Source organism: Brachycentrus maculatus, unplaced genomic scaffold (assembly GCF_059751285.1).
Source record: "Brachycentrus maculatus isolate JH-2025_06_01 unplaced genomic scaffold, ASM5975128v1 h1tg000336l, whole genome shotgun sequence".
NCBI lineage: Eukaryota > Metazoa > Arthropoda > Insecta > Trichoptera > Brachycentridae > Brachycentrus > Brachycentrus maculatus.
In genome coordinates, this window is record NW_028281085.1 from 465,986 (window position 1) to 486,470 (window position 20,485).

Sequence of the window (20,485 nt, forward strand, 5' to 3'; positions counted from 1 at the left end):
TATACCTATCTATATATATCCAAATATTTTTGGAACTCTTATAATATTTTATTGTCAACTTGTTACTTAGAAATCAAAACTCTACACTGATTCTGGATTCGATATTTAATTTTCGGATGCATACGATTTCATCCAAAAATATTAAATATCATTTAAATTCAAAGAGGCCTTGGACACACTTGCATTTTTGTCTATCCGTATTTTATTTATAAAAACAAGATGGATCCATTTTCATTACATCCAATTGGAACCCTTTTATTAAAAAATATGTAGTATGCTCGTATTTTGATCAGGCTGCAGGTTTAGTTCAGACATCGATTTCTCAGAATTTGGTCCGAAGCCCACTGTAAGAGACATATTTATCAATAGTGCGTTCTAAGAATAAGATTTATAGAGCTATTAAAATAAAAACGATAAAACTTAACTGTGATTCAATTTTAAAACATTAGAATTTAAGTATATGTTGAAAATAAAAACGAAACGTTTCGTATATTTAAAATTTTTGGAATGGAATCTGATTTTTCTGATTAAAATACTAATGTTTGTTAGCTTGTAGCATTAATTACATAATAATAATAAAATAAAAACAGATTTGCAAGATTGCAATCTCCACTCACGCTATCTATTGTTATTATATATATATATATATATATATATACAAGGCACTGCATACATGTAGAGAAAAAAATTAGTTCTTACATAATATAATTTACAAATATGTTATCTGGCAACCCCTCTATGACATTTGTTACTTGACTGATTTATGACATATCGTGTTTTTTATACATTACTGACGTATGCACGTTGATGTTTTTGTGTCATCCGGCTTTCGGTTTGGGCTCTTTTTGTGTTTTTATATTTAATTATTTTTATACATAAAGTTTCTGGCATTTTTACAAAGTACAGTTTTTGTGAAATTTGTTTTTATTACCATTACTCGAATGATAATATTCGAGCATTAACCAATATGTAAAAATATCCTTGACACGCCCGTTTTTACTAACAGAAATGTGTATATTTGCCGTATCCGTTTTGGTAACAAGATTCTAGTTTGACCGAATGAGATTTCAACGTTATTGTACCATATGTTTCACAAATGATTTCACACATGTCTAATTCCGAAAATCACAAAAACTGATTACTGTTAACTGAAATGAGTGACGATGACGATTATTTCTCAGACGCCTTATCCTTGGGTTCTGCGACGACGCTAACGTCTCTGAAAAGCAAGAAGCAGTTGTTGAGTCTCTCGCACTTTACAGTCTACCATTCTGCGGAAGGCATTCCAGACATGGACATCCCGGACACGTCGCAGGATTCTGCTCTTATTTCTTCCAAGGAAATAGTTGATAAGGTTTCTGACCACCTTATTAAGAACAAGCCTGTCACACTTTATTCCCAGTGGAAAAATAGGGTAACCACACATTTTATCCATCTTTGCAAAAGATGGATGATTAACCACACAATGCACTTTTGTTCAATCTTGCTTGACTGTGGGATCAGGTTACATATTACTCCATTCTGTTTTTTTTAAGTATCTAGTTTCTCAACCTCCCTTTCATAAAATAAATATAATTTTTCCAACATACTTTATATTATTAATATTAGTAGTGTTTGATTGTATGTAAATATTTTTTACATTATACGAAAATGTAAACTTAAAAAGGAGGTGAATGCCAAGAATAGAGTATATGGTTTAATGAAATCAGGGATTGAAATTGAGCCCGTGAAGTTTATTTTATTTCCTTTAATATTACTTATAAATGCATATTATCAAATATTTTGTTTTTGAGAGGTTTATTCTAATCTAAAAACTGTCATATCGTTGAATTTATAAATAATGTTTCAAACTTAGCATTCAAATTTCTAATTTTGTTTATGTATGCTCTTAAAGTTAAAGTTACCTTGAGGGAACGGGGGTGTGTATCTGGGTTACTTAGTTAAAAGTTTCATTTCCAGATTGGTGTTATACACTAACACCAACTGTTGTTTTGCATTCTGTTGGAAATGCCAATATTAAATTCTTTACATAATACATGGTACATTTTGACAAACTAAAACAATACATCAATCAATCATATCTTTAATCAAGTGTCAATCATTGGTGTAGTGTCAATGATTGCATGGGTGTCAATTATTCAATCGGTTACCCTGCAATATTATTTTTGTTATTTGTCAATATTATTACAAGACTAAATAAAAATTAAATAACTTTGGGGTGGATTTGTTTTAGTTAAAAACATTTAATTAATTAATATTTTAGAATCAACCATATATGGCTAAACTAAATTTTAATTTATGGACTTTCAAAGTTCTGTACTGGTTGCTGAATTTATGAAAATCTACACAAAACATATCATTACTTTTATACATTAATGTTACTTTTAAATATCTATGAGTATGGTAGTTTGGTGAATTTCGTGTCTAATGTTTTGATTATTAAATAATCGACATTTCTCATATTCTTTATTTTTGGTTGGTTTGGTGGGTTGTAAGCTATTTTTTAATTGGTGGTACGGAAATAAATATATTTAAAAAAAATACAAATAATAACATCACTATTAACAATGCTTTTTTAGAAGAAAAAGTATTAGCACTACTCTGGTTATGTGTTATCCAAGTATTTGATATTTTCAATATATGAATTGCAATATTAGTTCATAGTAAGTCATTCTTCAAAATTAAGTTTAAATATTGGAAAGATTATCATCCCTGTTTACGTAAAGTCTCGTTACCAGTCACTATACATTCTGAACTGTCTGCCTATAGTACAAAACACTAGATATATTATAATACCACTGTTTAATATTTTATAATTTCTTTTGATTATTTGAACAACCAGCTTTTTCAAGTATCTCTGAAACTCGTCAAGAGATTATATTATGTACTTGGTTCAAGTGGTTAAAACAATATTTATGATTTATTCTAACTATATTGTATTTAACCACAAAGTAGTAAATGGATTTATTACAGAAAATATTAAGTACCATACATTATTTCCTCTTTGACAATTATTTCATGACAGAATTGTCACCATTTTTCTCACATATCGCTCACTCCTTTCAAGAACGTCATAAATCAAAAAACTTGATTTTTCAGGAGAACGTTTTTAAAGTTAAAAAATATAATACAATATATTAAAAATAAATATTAAGCCACTTATTGAACTTTTTTCTGAGCAACAGATATTTTTAGGTAAAACCTGAAGGTTTTTTCTCCATTTGAAAAATATTTAGTTTATTTAAAAAAATAATTAAACAATACCTTTTCTTCAAAATGAAAAAACAACATTTTCTCCCCTGTAGCGGGTAAATATTAAGTTAAAAATATGATTCTTTTTCTGGGGTATAGTACATTTTCTAGGCATTCTGAAAACATGCATAACTCAAAATTGACGATTTTTGATTAATGACGTTCTTGAAAGGAGTGAGCGATATGCAGTAGCCAAACAGTGATGATACTGCATAATATATTTTTTAAAACATTGCAATTATTTTGGTCCTTTCTTATTATCAATTTTTTACTATCTATTTACATTTTTTGACATATATATCTGATCATGTTGCGTACATTTTTACAATCAATTTTGTATTATCTGTATTATATTTTTTAATTTATATCTGATACTTATATACTTAGTTATCCCACACACACTTATACTAACATATAAATCATTGGCTGAAGCTAAATATTTTAGATACAATAAACTTCAGACTATCCTTGTTGATTATTATTGGGAAATATGTTAATGTATTGATAAAACTAATATATTGATAGGTAAATAAAAATATATCTCTTTTCATTTAAATAACCATTATATATAACTTACAAAATAGTTTTGTCTTTAAAAAAATTTTTAATTGCTTTAAAATAATAACTTATAATTTTTTTAAAAATATTTTTATTAATTTAATTTAATTTTGGAATTTAATAGAACAGTTACATCAAGTCATTCAAATATACGATTATTACAAAACAAGTACTTGTACATATTATTTTTTGACATCTCATCAAAGATGAAGAAGAATATGGAAGTCTGGGCATTTACGGGCAGACTTCCATATTCTTCTTCATCTTTGATGAGATGTCAAAAAATAATATGAAAATAACTCCTGTAATTGGAGATAATCCAGATTTTGTGAACAAGTATTTGGACACACTCAAAATGTTGTAAAGTACTTGTACTATTCCAATTACAAAATTCCACATTTGTAAACTTGTAAAAATAACCTGGAGGAGGGACGGGAGGGAGGACAAGGGAAAAATTCAAAGATTAAAGCTGAAGTCAAAGACAAAGATGTTGATTACATAATGTTTTATCTTGATATTGAGTTGTCAAATATTACGATAATTTATTTCTTATTTTCTGATGAAACAAATGTTATTTTACATATAAACTTACCTCGAATACTAAAAATAAACCATTGACCCTTTAGCTACCGGGACTTTTAAGGTTACTATGCCAAAAATACCGCAATTTCAACATAAATAATTCAGAAGTAAAATGTGTTAGATAATTTATAAACACTCTGTATCATTTATTTATTAATTTGGCATTTAATTTGTAGAACTCCATTTTAATTTATGTATTAATTTTAAATCAAACACAGATTTTTTGAGTCTACTAAGTTGTATTTTATTAACAAAAACACATAAAAAATTATATTGTGACAATTGTTTCGCCTTGTTAGGGCATTATCAAACGAATGTGAAGATCAAATGGACTACGGTCCTTATGTAGCTATACAATTCTAAGTGACAGTTTTAACACGTGCAGCAATAATTTATGGGAGACAACAGTAGCTAATACCTACATCCCCCATTAGCTACTGTTGTCTCCCATAAATTATTGCTGCATGTGTTAAAACTGTCACTTAGAATTGTATAGCTACATAAGGACCGTAGTCCATTTGATCTTCACATTCGTTTGATAATGCCCTAACAAGGCGAAACAATTGTCACAGTATAATTTTTTATGTGTTTTTGTTAATAAAATACAACTTAGTAGACTCAAAAAATCTGTGTTTGATTTAAAATTAATACATAAACTCTGTATCATTGTTGAAAAAAATCAATTTTTACATTCGTTGTTCGGCAAGATAAAAATTTCACAACCTGAGTTATTGCAACCTTATATAAAATCAAGTAACAAGTAAATGCTTCTCGTTTAATACCCATCTCCTTTTTACGCCATGATAATAATACTAAAACTCAAAGTGCCTACGTAATTAACAACATCCTGTTTACCGGACAAACAAAGTAATTAACAAATATTTTTATTTTTCCTTTTTTTAGTTACGCAATATATGTATTATTTTTGTATTAATTTATTGCATAATGTTGAATATTTGAATAATATATCACAGCTTTACACAACATTCTTTTGGCGGAATTTTATAATTTTTTTTTGTAATATTCTAAATAAATGTAATTTAAAAATTATCATTTAATTCTATATATTCATGTTTAACTTATTGAAGAAGAAAAAAGCATAATATGAATCGATTTTTTTTAAACACCCTCACCTCAAGGAATCCCTAACATACTCTCTAAAATGTATCTGATACTTTTATAAATCATGATGTTAGATCTGACAGATCTGATATTTTTCTTTAGGGTACCAAAAGCCGATATATTGAATTTTGGTAGTCAAAGGGTTAAAATCCATCTCGCAGTTAATTTTGTTTTTAAATAAAATAAAATGAATAAAAAACATATTCATATACATAAATCTTTGCATGTATAGGTATATAAAATATAAATAAAAAGGTTATGTTTCTTTTGCTTTGTATGTTTACTTAAAACTAATGCTATCTATGAGGAGCGTTCTATATATTTGTATTTTCAATATGAAGAAGTGCAGTTATGAATGGTAAGTCGAGTACCTCGTCTTATTGCACTTAAAACATATTGTTGTAGTATAAATACTGAGTTCCATCACAATCCTATCATCAATCGTTGAGTATCTGTTATTGAAATATGAGTGAGATGAGTCATACAGCCATGTTAAACAATCTCAAGTACTGTCTTGTGGTAAAATTCATCCTCAAAAGATGTCTGAGTTTACAGAGAGTCAGTGTCAGTAAATTCAAGAGAGAGCATACAAATGGTGACTGGCCTTGCCATCTAATCTGCACTAGAAATGAAGACAATCCAAAAGTATTTTCTTTCATACCCATAAAAAGAATATATTAAACACTCCTCTACTATCTTCAACAATTAAGATTGTTTACTAATGCCTGTTAGGAGATATTAACTTAGTTTGTTAGTTTTTTTAATTATGATATTCAAGAATTTCTCCTGACAGTACAAAGTTAAACCTTAATTTGATTGATTAGTGTGAAAATAATGCCTGAAATAACACATTAAACGTGGGTAAACAAAGTGGAATTTAAACAATTATCAACTACATAAAATATTTCAATTACGCCAATCAAATATGATAATTATTTGTAGATCACTTTCTGACTGTTGTAAGATCTACTATATACAGAAGTCAAATATTAAACAATGTATGATTCGAAATGATATCACCAATTCGTACACATTTACAATAATTGTTTATCATACTTATTAGCATAAAGTTATTTTCAATAACCGGCAACTGAATAAAGCATATGTCTTTATCAGTTTTATTTTTCACAGCTACGTTTGTGTGTTGTAGATTAGACAGTGTTTGTATATTAATTGAATCAAATCAGTTCATTCCACAGCATCCTTGGCTAACAGGCCGGTGTATCTTTTTTTAATATAGCTTCGCTTTATTCACTTTATTTCACTCCACAGTGAAATAAAAGTTGGTATCTGTGTGTTGATTATTATGAAGGAAACATTTACTCACAGTTATCTATAATTAGACAGTCAACTGTGTGAGATGAAAGTAAGTTAGGAAGATTGCCTTCTACTTGTGAAACACATCTGTAAACTCAATTATGTAACATTGTTTGTGATATAAATAACCTGAAAATTACTAATCAATGTATTTTACCTCACAACATTGCCTTGGAACCAATTTAATATTGTTTTGAACCGCTTTATGTACATTATGCATTGACCTTATAAGTGCTTTTCTAGGTTATGTCTGTATATGTTTCAATGTATACATACTTCATTTTGTATTTATTGCTCATTTTTCACTGCAAACGTTTTAGTTTTATGGGTTAATATTGTCATTTATATTTGCAGACTTGGAGGAGGTTTAAAGATGGCGAGAAAGTTGTCGACTTCGTTTTGGCATACTCTCCCACTGACTGCAATAATGCATTTCGAGCATCAAAACGGGAGACATTCGAAAATAATCTCATTGAAGAGGGGTTGCTATTGGAGAGGGAAGAAAATCAACAAAAATTGCATTTTGTTAAAATTCATGCTCCCAGAGAAGTTCTCTGCCGGTATTGTGAGATCTTGAAAATTAAGATGCCCATTAAACCGGTGAGTAGTTTTTAACCCTAGTAATCTGGGTATGTTCGTTTAATACATTAGTTTAATTAGTTTAAAACGGGACATTCGTAAAATTTACGTCGGTCATCAAATCTATAGGCAGCACCGAGGCAACCCATGTAAATATTGCAGTGACAACTACCATCTATCTTAATTTTTTACCTATATTTAATGTTCGTATTTTATATAAAGTTCTCAAAAAACATGCTGCACTTATTTTTTAAATGTTTTATTGTAAACATTTCTGGTAAAATTTGAGTTTTTCTTATCGTCGTACATTTTACGATAGTCCTGTATTAAGGTACATTGAAACAAGTCCTGTGATCTAAGGTTAGTTATGTTTTTGATCTTTGACTCCATAACATCACATGTCTAATTACAAATTAAGAAGTCCGGGGTTCGATTCTTAATTAGGTCAATATAACAATTTGTGTCACTTTTACCTTATTGTCGTTTTGTGTGTGCAATTATTTTTTTATAAAAAAAATGTGTAGTAATTGAATTTGCTAGATGTAAAGTTGTGGATTGTTCAGGGGTATGTAGGGGTTTAATTCCAAATAAAGCAATAATCTGATCCATATACGATAGATGTTCAAATCATAAAAAAAAATTATGCGAATAATGAGATAAGCATTATAAGTATGATTAAGGAATGAGTATTGAGATGGTTTGGACATGTGGAACGAATGAATAAAGAAAGACCGGTAAATGTAGCACATATTTTCTACAAAGACGTTGGCCGAAAATGATAAGCAATGTGATGATAATAATGGAAAATAATTTTCACTTTTTTTCGTGATTTGCATGGAAAAACCGTGAATGAATAAAGGTGAATCAAGATCTACATTTATTTAAATTGCAACATAAATATTTTTTTACATTTTCTGGAGCATTAAAAGTATAATGAAAGCTAAAAAACGTTTATGACAAGGTTCTAGATTAGCGCCCTCGTATTAATAATTAAATTATTAATACGAATAATATATATATATATATATATATATATATATATATATATATATATATATATATATATATATATATATATATATATATACATATATATATATATATATATATATATATATATATATATATATATATATATATATATATATATATATATATATATATATATATATATATATATATATATATATATATATATATATATATATATATATATATATATATATATATATATATATATATATATTTACATATATATATATATATATATATATATATATATATATATATATATATATATATATATATATATACACCCCTGGACAAAAAAATTTACGAGTCCTCAAAAAAACTAAAATTGACACATAATGAATTATTCTTGATATTTAATTAGTTTTTTTTGTATTGTTTAACATATGTGATGACTACTCGTTACTTCAAGGTTAAAATGAAAGATCTTACTCATGAATTGTACTTAGAAATTGCCATTATATACCAGGTATCAGATTATCCGAACCTTAGAGACCCATAACGGTTCATTTATGGTCGAGTGTTTGTGATGGAGTAATAAAAGACATGTAATTTTTTTATTCATATTTAAAAAGAAGGTTCTAATCGCTTTATTTTAAATTAAGGTATTTTACATTTAAACATATTTATAACATTTAAAAATATTTAATACTTAGTGAATTCACCTTTATTTTTTATAACATGTAAAATTTTATTATTTAACGAAGCGTAAAGCGAATCTTAAATTTCTGATGTTATTTCTTCTTCCTAAACTTGAATCAAGTTTTTTTTTAATTCCTCAATGTTTTTTTATTTTTTTTTCCCAACTTTTTTTTTCATAATCGCCCATAAATTTTCTATCGGGTTCAAATCAGGACTATTCCCGGGCCACGTCAACGATTTTAAGCCAATTTTATCATTGTATTCAATGATCTGTAAGAAAAACAATAAATTATGTATCAAGTGGTCTACAAAGTGCATTAAAAAATAAATATTTGTACTCACAGTGCGGGCTCTATGGCACGGCGCCAAATCGTCCTGAAAAATCGGGTCCGCGGTATACTGCGTAATGTCCTCGATTGTTGGAATAAGATGGTTTTTCAGCACTTTTTTGTACTGGATGGCATTCATCGTACCCTGTATAAAATTTAGAGGTCCCAAACCGTAAGCTGTCATGCACCCCCAAATCATGACGTAGGGTGAATGTTTAACGGTTCGAGGAACGCTCGACGGATGGTATTTTTCCCCAAGTTTTCGTCGAACTATCTTTATGCCGTCTGGACCAAAAAGGTTGAATTTTAATTCATCGGAGAAAATAACATTTTGCCAATCCTCCAAGGTCTAATTCTGGTGCTCCTTCGCCCAATCCAGTCTAGCCTTCTGCATTTTGTTCGTCAGTAATGGTTTCTTTGCGGGACTTCGTGCTTGGAAACCATGCTCCAACTGCCGCCTGAACACTGTTTTTACTGAAAATGTTGATTAGCTAGTAGACTGCACCTCTGCGTGTATTTTAAGTGCCGTTAAAAATCGATCGCGCATAACAATTTTTTTTATTAAGCGATCATCTCGGGCAGATGTCGCGCGCCCCCATCCGCTTCCTTTTTTCCGTTCTATGGATTCAGTTTGTTGGAATTTTTTAAATAAAAACCTCACTGCACTTTCTGAATACCCAACTCGACGAGATATTTTACAATTAGATATGTTTTGTTGCGACAGTGTGATTATTTTGGATTTTATCGCAATCGACATTTGCTTTGCACTTTCCATGATTGTTGTGTTATGTTCACTCAAACGCGGGTAAAACAAAATTCTTGAGACATTTTAAAATGTAAATATTGTAGAAAGGTGACACAAAGTGTCTTTAATTTATTGAACAAAAGAAAGAGGTATCGATAAAGGATTTCTTAGAAAAAGAGTTCAGTAAAGTCAAGGCGTGCGGTAGCAAGTAAACTCGTAAATTTTTTTGTCCTGCGGTGTATATATATATATATATATATATATATATAAATATATATATATATATATATATATATATATATATATATATATATATATATATATATCCTTTATTTTTTTTTTACATATTTTTCTAGATACCTGGTCAGGAGTATGTACTTGACCCAGAGGACTTTGTGGATGTTGTAAAGTCAAAACTTGGAAAATTGATCAATTTTGTAAAATTAGATCCAAAACATTTTCCGGAAAGAAGGCACGAACTGACTGCGGAGTTTAGTCGAGACAAAAATTATTTGTAAGTTTTATATTAATATCTCCTTTATATGAGAGAGAGTCGAAAGTTATCCTCAATTTTGCCATTACATATCATTAGGTTTGACTACTCCTCTTTGCATACGCATGGTAAGAGTTAAAACCACGGCAAATATGGCTGGTTGGACCATTGATATCATTGGTCCATTTGGATCGACACCCCAGATCTTGTTCCTTCCGAGTGTCATCTCTTTGAACCGCTAAAATATCCTTTTCAAGGTCACCTGTTGCGGTTTTCAGTACTTAAATGATACACATATTTTCAGTACTTGCTAGTAGAGTGCTCACATTTACACTTTCACAGCTGTAAGGAAGATTATGCAATTAAGGTCAAATTTTGTTCACACGACTGCGAAAATAAGTGAGACCAACTCTAGGATTAAGTTATGGCAAAAGTGTGGTTAATTTTTAACTAACTTTAATATGCTTGTGTTTGTTACTACACTATTTAATGTTAATGCGTAGGTACTTATGTGTATGTCAGCAAAGTCTGCATATGTAATTTATGTATAATACATATGGCCTTTGATCGTTGATCAATTCTGGTGGCAATGCATTGGTACATAAGATGGAAATTTGAAATATCCATTACTTTCTATTTTTTATTCCTGTTTAATATTATCAACCGATTATTTTTGTCAAAAAATAACTTTTTCTAAAGTGATCAAAATATACAAAGTGATTCCACTGGATAAAAGAAATACTAAAATAGTCTATTTGTAATATAAAAATCAAGATGAATTATTTTTAGTTGCATTGTAATATCGAATTCTGAGAAATTAAATCCATTATTAATTAAAAACCTTACAAATTCAGTCAGATACAGGAAATTCTTATAATTTTATGCGCATACTAAGTTTTTTATTTTAGTTACACATGTATTTATTCAAACGCTCGAACAATAAGTCATCACATTTATAAATGTCTATTATGATATCTAAAATACATTCTGATACGATTCTACTATAAATGCTATTGATATTCCAGAATAATACTGATAATATTTTACTACATACATTTTTTCAACATCATATCAGCCAGTTGAGGTCCACTGCTGAACAAAGGCCTCCCCCTTCCGCCTCCACTCCTCCCGATTCTGCGCCGTCCCCATCCACTGTCTTCCAGCAAACTTCCTGATGTCGTCCACCCATCTCATCGGTGGACGTCCTTGAGGCCTCTGGTTCCTCGGTCTCCACACCAGAACGCGTTTCGTCCATCTGTCGTCGGTCATTCTGGCTATGTGACCGGCCCATTTCCACTTCAGCCAAGCAATTCGCTCTACCACGTCACAGACCTGTGTCTGGCGTCGGATCCAATCGTTCCTTTTTTTGTCTCTTAATGTTATTCCAAGCATAATTCGCTCCATGCTCCTCTGTGCAACTTGCAACTTATGGGAGGATTGCTTGGTCAGAGTCATTGTTTCCGCGCCAACATTGTTTTTCAACATAAGCAGTGTTAATGTTTCATATGGACTTCAACAGAGTTATTATAGCAATTCTTATTTATTGTTTCAATGCATACTGTAAAAATATTGTTCATCTTATTCTATTGTTTAAATCAGAAATCATAAATAATTTTACATGGAGTCCTTCTGAAGTCTTGCCCATTAATAATTTTTATCAAATGACATTCTTGAAAAAGCTAGCAGTGATAATATATATTATTTATTTACCTAAATATCCTATTCTTTGAACAGGGTTTTGTTAACTGCCCTACCTCATTAAATGTACGAAATACACCCACAGAGTACATATCCGTATTGCGTACGCGTGGGTTTTTATTTATTTATTCTAAACCATATTGCGTATACTTCAGGTATATAAATACCTTTCAGACTCCCTTTAAGGTATTTTTACATATGTTACGTAGATTATCGAGATACTGCCATATTATATCCGACATCGGATCTGTGATAGTTCATTAGGAACTGTCACAAGAGGTGGTATCATACATGATAAAAATAGTGAAGGACATTGGTAACATAAACCAGGCTAGGACACAAAATGCCGAACCCGCTTCTAGTGGAACGGAAGGTCTGCCGATGACAGTCAACAGTCCGCCTTCTCCTGAGGAGTGCAACGTGGTTTCCTCCTAGCACTGAGCAAATGTTGAGAAGTTCCTGATTGGCCCACACTAGATTATCCCTCCTGTTCCCAACACAGATTTAAATAAAAACATATTTATTTAGTTAGAAGAAACAAAAATCCACTTAATGATCTATAAATCTTGTACATAATAAGCAAGTTAAATAATAAATGCAATTCCCATATAAAAAAAAGATACTGCCATATTGACTAATACAGTTTCACTGGAGTTTTCGCAATTATTATTTATTTTGTGTTTATGTAAAAAAAACGGCCCTTTTTGGTACATATTTTGAGAATAATTATAAAATTAAATTCATTTTGTGCATTTTGAAGTTGAAAAAATATTTATATCAGTAAATTAGGATGCGGAGAAAGCTGACAGATAGCGGCGAATTTCATCAACCTTTGTGTCCACTTCTCTACTTAAGGTATATTGAGAATGTTATCTTGTTTCTAACTTCTATTGCTCTCTTTTCACTGCTACTGGGAAAAGGTATTAAGAATAATCTGAATTTTATCTCTACGTGATCCCTTTATCCAATTTAAAACGCGTGATTTTGCACATTTCCATTTAACATCTCTATAAACAGGGCAAATAGTTTTAAATACGCATCACTACTCCAATATGGAATAATTGGATGGGAGTGGGGGCATACAACAATATCATGAACTCAATAAAAGTAGTATGTACAAAGAACAATTATATCAATGTAATATTAAAACAAAGATCAACATTCTCAACACAAACCCTTTTTGCAAAATTCCCAGTACAAAGAATATAATATATCTACAAAAAACATCAATTATACAACTTTTTAAAGAAAACATCTCTCGAAACTGGAAACAAAGATATAAAAATAATTTTAAAATACCCAAATACAAAACAGTACCAACAAAATTACATATATTTAGGAATTAAAAATTTCAACAGCCTCCCTTTAGAAATTAAAAATATGAAAGACACAAACACTCTAAAAAAGAAACTTAATGAACACTATAAAACATGTACAGACTATACAATCAAAATAATTAAACAGGATAACTCCCTCGCACCGCATAAAAATATATGTTCCTCAGTAATATATTTCTTAAATGTTTAACATGCCACTATAAAAAAGTCTCTCTCCAAGTACAAGAGCTCAGTCTCTTTTTTTGGAGAGGCTCAGCGCAACTAAAATTATAAAATTGTATTAAGTAAAAATGAATAGAAATTGTATAAAAAAAATGTAACTGTATTAAATAATAATAATGAATAAAATAAAAAAAACTTGGCGCCCGAGTGTAGCTTTTAATTTGAACGGGTGGTAAGAAAAGATAACTTTTGTGACAGAAGCATTTGTTTGAATTATTAACATGTCATATCAGGTATGTTATCTGCTCGGTGAATAAGAAGATACAGGAAAATATAAAATAACCAGAAAACAATTGTTTTTCTTTTTATAAACACTTATTTTACTCACAAACATACACTCGTCTTCTATCTTTCATCTGTCGCGGGGTGCCATGGCCTCTTAAAATACGATAATATCTAGACTAGATTGCATTTTTATCTTGTATGTTTTTTTACACATAAAATATCTCTCCGGCTTCTTATAATAAATGTAAATATTTACATTTTCTTTTACATATGCACAGAAAACAAATATAACAGCAGGGGCTTAATAATGCTATCACGGCCGCACTTCATAGTTATTTTGACAAGTAACAATTATAATTTCTAGATGTCTCAACTTGATATGAAACATATATCGTTCCTTTTTATATGAAAGAAGATGGAAGTCTGAGCACGGTGGCACTACAATCAGCCATACTTCCAAACTTGATTAAAAATCATACCCACATCTGGAAGGTTCCGAGACCATTGCATATATACAGGTTTCAAAATTAATGCAATATGGATGTTCAAAATGGGCAGAATGGTTAACGTTACCCAAGTGTATAAAGTGATCGCTTAAGCCAGCCAAATGCCGGGTTGCATCTTCTTTTATGTAAAGAGGAACGATAGATATTTCATGTCAAGTTGAGACACTTATAAATTGACAACCAGTGTCTGAAATAATAATAAATATTAATATGTATTGTCAATTATAATTTCATTATAAACGTTTTGAAAACTGGCTTTCTTGTATATAATAAAAGCAGGCTTATATTTACTACCCAATTTATCACCTAAAATTGGGCAGGGGCAGATGGTAATTATTGAAATAGTGAACCAAAAGTAAGAATAAAGATTTTTATTCCCTTTTTTTCAGATTTGATGTCGACAGACCGGATTTCTTTTCGCAGTCAACTAGAATCAGTGTTGTAGGATTCATTTTGGAAAGAAAGCGATTTAATAATGACCACGAAGCCGTTTTCGATGTTGGAATTCAGAGACTATTGTCTCTTGGGGTTTACAATGCTGCTTACCCGCTACATGATGTAAATATTGATTTATTTTTTAAAATATCTTAAAATTAGTAAATAGGTATACTATCACTCCTTATACTAACTATTAAAGGACGCAAATCATCAATTTTGAGTTTTAAAAAAAAATGTATTTCAACTAACTTCCTTTAGTTTCAACTAACATAAAAAAATTGCCATTATGAACATTTTTTCTTGAATGACTGAATGCTAAACTCAAGCTACTCAATACAAATGTAAAATTGAATAATTCCTTGTCCTGATAAATTATATTTGATAAACGAAAGGTGTCCAAAAGAAAAGGTGACTTTTTATTTTCTCAAATATTATTTATTTATTTTGTCTCCTTCAATGTAAACGCCCTCAGATATAATACACTTGTGCCAGCACTTTTTCCAATCCTCGAAGCACTTCTGATATGCGTTTTTCAGTATGGCCTCGAGATGGAATAGTGAATTTTACACAGTGTATAAAATGATTACTTAAACCTCCAAATGACAGGACGTACGCCCTGTTAATGCCTAGACTTCTATATTATTCTTCATCTTTGTCGAGATATCAATAAAAAATCTTGATTAGTTTTATGCTGTGTTTATCAGATGCATTCCCATATACAAAGTTAGTTGCAGTAATTTTCTGTATGTATGCGAACTTATTTCTGTATCTATTATTATGCATCTGTATTTGTTTTGTTCTAATCTGTATCTTTGAGATGTTATTTGTTCAATATTATTTTTTCTTTGTATAGGGAGACCATTTGGAAAAAGGAACGCAGAGAAATTTGTTATTTGAGCAGTGGGCTCAAATTCCAAAGTGGATTAACTATCAGCCGATCGATAATATTAAGGATTACTTTGGAGTCAAGTTCGCGCTTTATTTCACCTGGCTTGGATTCTACACGCATATGCTGATACCCGCTTCGATAGTTGGGATTATTTGCTTTATCTACGGTCTTGTAACGCTATCTTCCAATACTCTTAGGTGAGAAAATTATGTGATATTTTGATCTTCTATTAACCAATCCTATTGTTAACTTTTGTCATGCCGTACTGAGCTTATATGGCTTAACACGATCACTGCGTTCTAAGATCGAATGCTAACAAAATAGCAATTTTGTTTTTGAGCGGTTTTTTCATCAACCCCGACCCTTATTAGTATACTAATTAGGGTCGTATACTAATCACAAGTAACCGCAAACCCGATTCCGATCTGTAAAATATTTTTTGGTATCTCCTGCTCTACTAAAAGTAAACAAATAGAACGCTTATAAACATCTCCCGCTCTCTACCAACAGTATTTAAAAGACGCTTTTAAGCATATCCTGCAAAGAATGTGTTAAAAATATGAAACAATATAAAATTTCTTTAATATACTAATGCATACTGTTTTCTTTGTATGTAGTATTCACATGCGACCCATGTTAATACCTGTTTTAAGACAAGTGAGTATAAACATGAGTCGCAGAGGTGACTAAAGTTGAATTTTTGCTCGCAAATGAAACATTCATACTAGATATTATTTTTTTTTTATCATTACACACTGATATAAAATGTTATGTCAAGACTGTGAGGGTATATTTTCAACTACGCAATGAAACTTTTAAGTCATTTGACTCATTGTTATCAGCCGTACGCGGCTAGGACTTAGTTAGTTATCGTATTACTTACGCCCTCTGTACTTTATACTGTGGTATAACTATTTATGAAACTATATACCATCCATGTATTTTTGCCATTCAAACTTCTTGTCTACAATTCTAACTGCATTGCTGTATTTCATTTAAATTGCATCATCACTGCAGTTTTTGAAATATCGGTATTAAATTATTTTTTGAAATTTTCTTTTTGCTTTGATTTTCCAGTAATGATATTTGCAACAGTACCCTGAATATAACAATGTGTCCCCAATGCGACGCTTATTGTGATTATTGGAAACTTGAAGAAACATGCTTACAAGCTAAAGTGACATACTTGTTTGACAATAATTTCACTGTCATTTTCGCAGTGTTTATGTCGTTTTGGGGTATGTATAAAATAGATTTTTTAAACGTATTATGTAAATCTTACCTTTTTATTAGATTTTCACAATTTTTTAGCATACCCGGGCCTAAGAGGGGGATTTAAAAACAATATTTCACTCGACAACTTGATAATCATTCAAGCAATTTCATTAATATTCTTTGCTATCCTCATAATAATACCGAGGAATACTTGGGCATTTTTTATTTTCAAACATTGAATACATTTTTCTTTTAACATTTTTGCCATCAGATGAATTTATCAAAACGGAATTTTATTGTTATTTTGTTATTTCATTCTGCTTTAGGTACATTGTACTTAGAATTGTGGAAGCGCTATTCGGCAAACATAGCGCACAGATGGGGATTGACAGGACTCGATTTACAAGCTGAGCACCCCCGCCCACAATACTTGGCTAAACTAAACAATGCCAAGAAGAGAAAACTGAACGTCGTCACTCATGTCATAGAACCTTCCGTGCCATTCTGGCGAGTTCGTCTGCCATTCACTTTGCTTAGCTTCTCCGTGGTTCTATTTTTGGTAAGGCTGAATTATTACATATTGATTATCATAAATTTAAAATATTAATACAAAAACGACAATTAGCGGTCCTTCAAACAGTCGATAGTGATTTACAACTAAACCATATTAATGGTTTAGTTGTAAAATATTAATTTTTATTGTGTACGTGAATGTTTAGTTTATAGTATTTGCTTAACTTTTTTATGATATGTATAAAACTAATTAGAAACAATTATTTTTATGCTAACAGCTTCTGTAATACTTGATATATGAGAATTTAAACAATTTCGTTTGGTTAGGCATATTATAGTTAAATAATCCGTTTTCACCATTAACAAAGATAAGCTTGACTTGTTAAATTAAAAATTTAAATCATTATTGTTATATAGACAGCATTTTTTCGTAGCATGAAAATGGGATTAAGAATATTTTTAAACACATCTAAATCCATGTCAACAAATACTGGATCTATCAAAACATATTAAAACCATCACTTTAGCCCTGTAAATACCCAAACATTTCCATATTTCTTTCCTTTCATTTAGGCTCAGTGACATCTATAATCTATCTTAAAAATACGATATTTAAAATTTCAATGTCTATAATATTACTTTATATGTATTTGAATATGAAATGAATAGGGCCAATAACTAAGAGAGGGTGCCAATAATTCAATCTGTTACCCATAATTATTTTTCTTTTTTCTAGATTGCTATGGCAGTGGGTGCCGTGTTTGGAGTTGTGCTGTACAGAATGTCTCAACTGACATCCAACAGTTTCTTTGGTGAGGCTGACGACATGGCCTACAAGAGCTTGATAATGCCTTGCAGCGCGGCCTTCATGAACTTATTTGCCATCACGCTACTCAATCTCATCTACGATCGACTGGCAGTGTACTTGACTGAAATGGAGTTACTTAGAACACAGACTGAATTCGACGATAGCCTCACATTGAAAATTTATCTATTCCAATTTGTCAACTACTATTCGTCAATCTTTTATATCGCTTTTTTGAAAGGAAAATTTGTCGGTTACCCGTCTAAGTACAACAGGGTTTTTACTTTTAGACAGGAAGAGGTAAGAAAACTTATTATCTACATAGTATTAATAAACTCATAAGTGTCGAATTAAACAGTCACAAATAGAATTCTAAATACCGCTTCTCCTTCTTATTGAAACACTCCACAATGGTTACCAATTATCATACCATTTTACTTTATCTGCAGCCGCACTAAACACCAACTTAGTGCTACAGAAGGAATCAATCTCTCAAGTTTTTAACCTAGGATATATATCTCCTTCGTATACTGCATTTACGTTCATTGTAATATAATATGTAAAACTTCATATTTCCCTTCCCTCATATGGTCAAACAACTCTAATTTCCTTTTCTTTAGGGTGTCCTTAACTTAACATCTTAAAACATCTTCATTTTTAACTCACTCAACTGATGAAATTTTGAGAAATTTTATAAAGCACCACCTTTTGAATGCTTCAGTTTTCTTTGTGGTAGATTGAATGAGAGTTAAGATTTATTAGATATTCATCTTTCAACACCATAGAGAAGCACTGAAAATATGGCTTCGTACAATTAAATGCCGCTTGAATGATGACAAACTCTTAAATGATTTACAGTGTAGTCCAGGGGGATGTTTCTTAGAGCTCTTCATCCAGCTAGCCATCATCATGATTGGTAAACAAGCCGTGACTTCAGTCCTAGAAATGTTAATTCCTTTCCTTATGAAATGGTTTAACACATTCATGGTAAGATTTTTTCAATAGTCTGATGTTTTGTATCAGTTTTCGAGTTGTAATCGTATAGTATTGATATGATTTTAATGCCTTTTTGTAGGTCAAAACGGGGTTGACTAAAAGCGATGATAATGAATCAATCATCTGTTGCAATCAGTGGACCGAAGACTATAAATTATTAGAATGGGGTCCGAGGGGTCTTTTTGATGAATACCTTGAAATGAGTAAGTCTTCAATACTTTATTAATACATATTTTTATTTATTTATTAATTTGTTATTCTTATATTATTTCAATATTTAAATTTTGTTTAAGAATAAGAAAAATAATGTGAAATGTTTATCATTTTAACACATTGTTTGCGGGAAACGCTTAAAGTGTCTTTTACACACTGTTGGTCGAGAGGGGAGACGCTTATAAGCGTGCTATTTGCTTACTTTTGGTAGAGCCCGAGAGATGCCAAAAAGCGGTGTACAAATAGAAATTGGGTTTGCGGTTATTTGTTATTAGTAGCAGACTGTTTTGAGTTTAATTAGGGTCGGGGTTGATGAAAAAACTAACCGACAACAATGTGGTAAATTACAATGATAAACATTTCACACGTAAAATATGTATTATAACAGTAAATTTTTCATAGGTCCTGGTTTCAAGTCCTCTGAAATCTTCCTTAAATCCAAACACAGTATACAATTCTTTTTATTTTGGTAATTGGATTGATTTTTCAATGAATGATTATCGCATTTTATGTTTTATTTATCGTTCTGTTAGTATCTGCATGAATGTTTCATGTAAATGCATTAATGTTTTGTGCAATGTTAAAGTTAGTGGTGGACTGGCAAGGATTAGTAGTGTGATGAAATGTTGTATCAAACCCTCAGAATTCTCGCAAAAAATCAATTAATTTAAATATTAATTAACTTAAAGAATGAGAAAAATGTAAAATCAAATGGAAATTTTTAATTTTTAAAGAAAAGGGGTTATCCCCGTCTTTTAGCATATTGTTTTTGGGTGGTTT

At 30.4% G+C, this 20,485-nt stretch overlaps 1 protein-coding gene across 6 annotated transcripts in view; it reads left to right on the forward strand.

The window, feature by feature from the left end:
• The first annotated feature begins 771 nt into the window (after positions 1 to 771).
• Positions 772 to 20,485, forward strand: part of LOC148303977 (anoctamin-1-like) — a 33,529-nt gene continuing 13,815 nt past the window's right edge. The window contains exons 1-11 of one of the 6 annotated variants that reach the window (XM_088269041.1): positions 772 to 832; positions 1,182 to 1,414; positions 7,186 to 7,431; positions 10,512 to 10,669; positions 15,026 to 15,194; positions 15,928 to 16,160; positions 17,041 to 17,201; positions 17,505 to 17,737; positions 18,428 to 18,796; positions 19,355 to 19,483; positions 19,572 to 19,695. In XM_088269041.1, the coding sequence (XP_088125167.1) occupies positions 808 to 832; positions 1,182 to 1,414; positions 7,186 to 7,431; positions 10,512 to 10,669; positions 15,026 to 15,194; positions 15,928 to 16,160; positions 17,041 to 17,201; positions 17,505 to 17,737; positions 18,428 to 18,796; positions 19,355 to 19,483; positions 19,572 to 19,695 (2,080 nt within the window). In that variant the 5' untranslated portion in view covers positions 772 to 807. Of the gene's footprint in view, positions 1,415 to 5,780; positions 6,160 to 6,265; positions 6,881 to 7,185; positions 7,432 to 10,511; positions 10,670 to 15,025; positions 15,195 to 15,927; positions 16,161 to 17,040; positions 17,202 to 17,504; positions 17,738 to 18,427; positions 18,797 to 19,354; positions 19,484 to 19,571; positions 19,696 to 20,485 lie in introns of those variants that run through there. The other 5 variants (XM_088269043.1, XM_088269040.1, XM_088269042.1 and 2 more) reach the window with 5 other exon arrangements.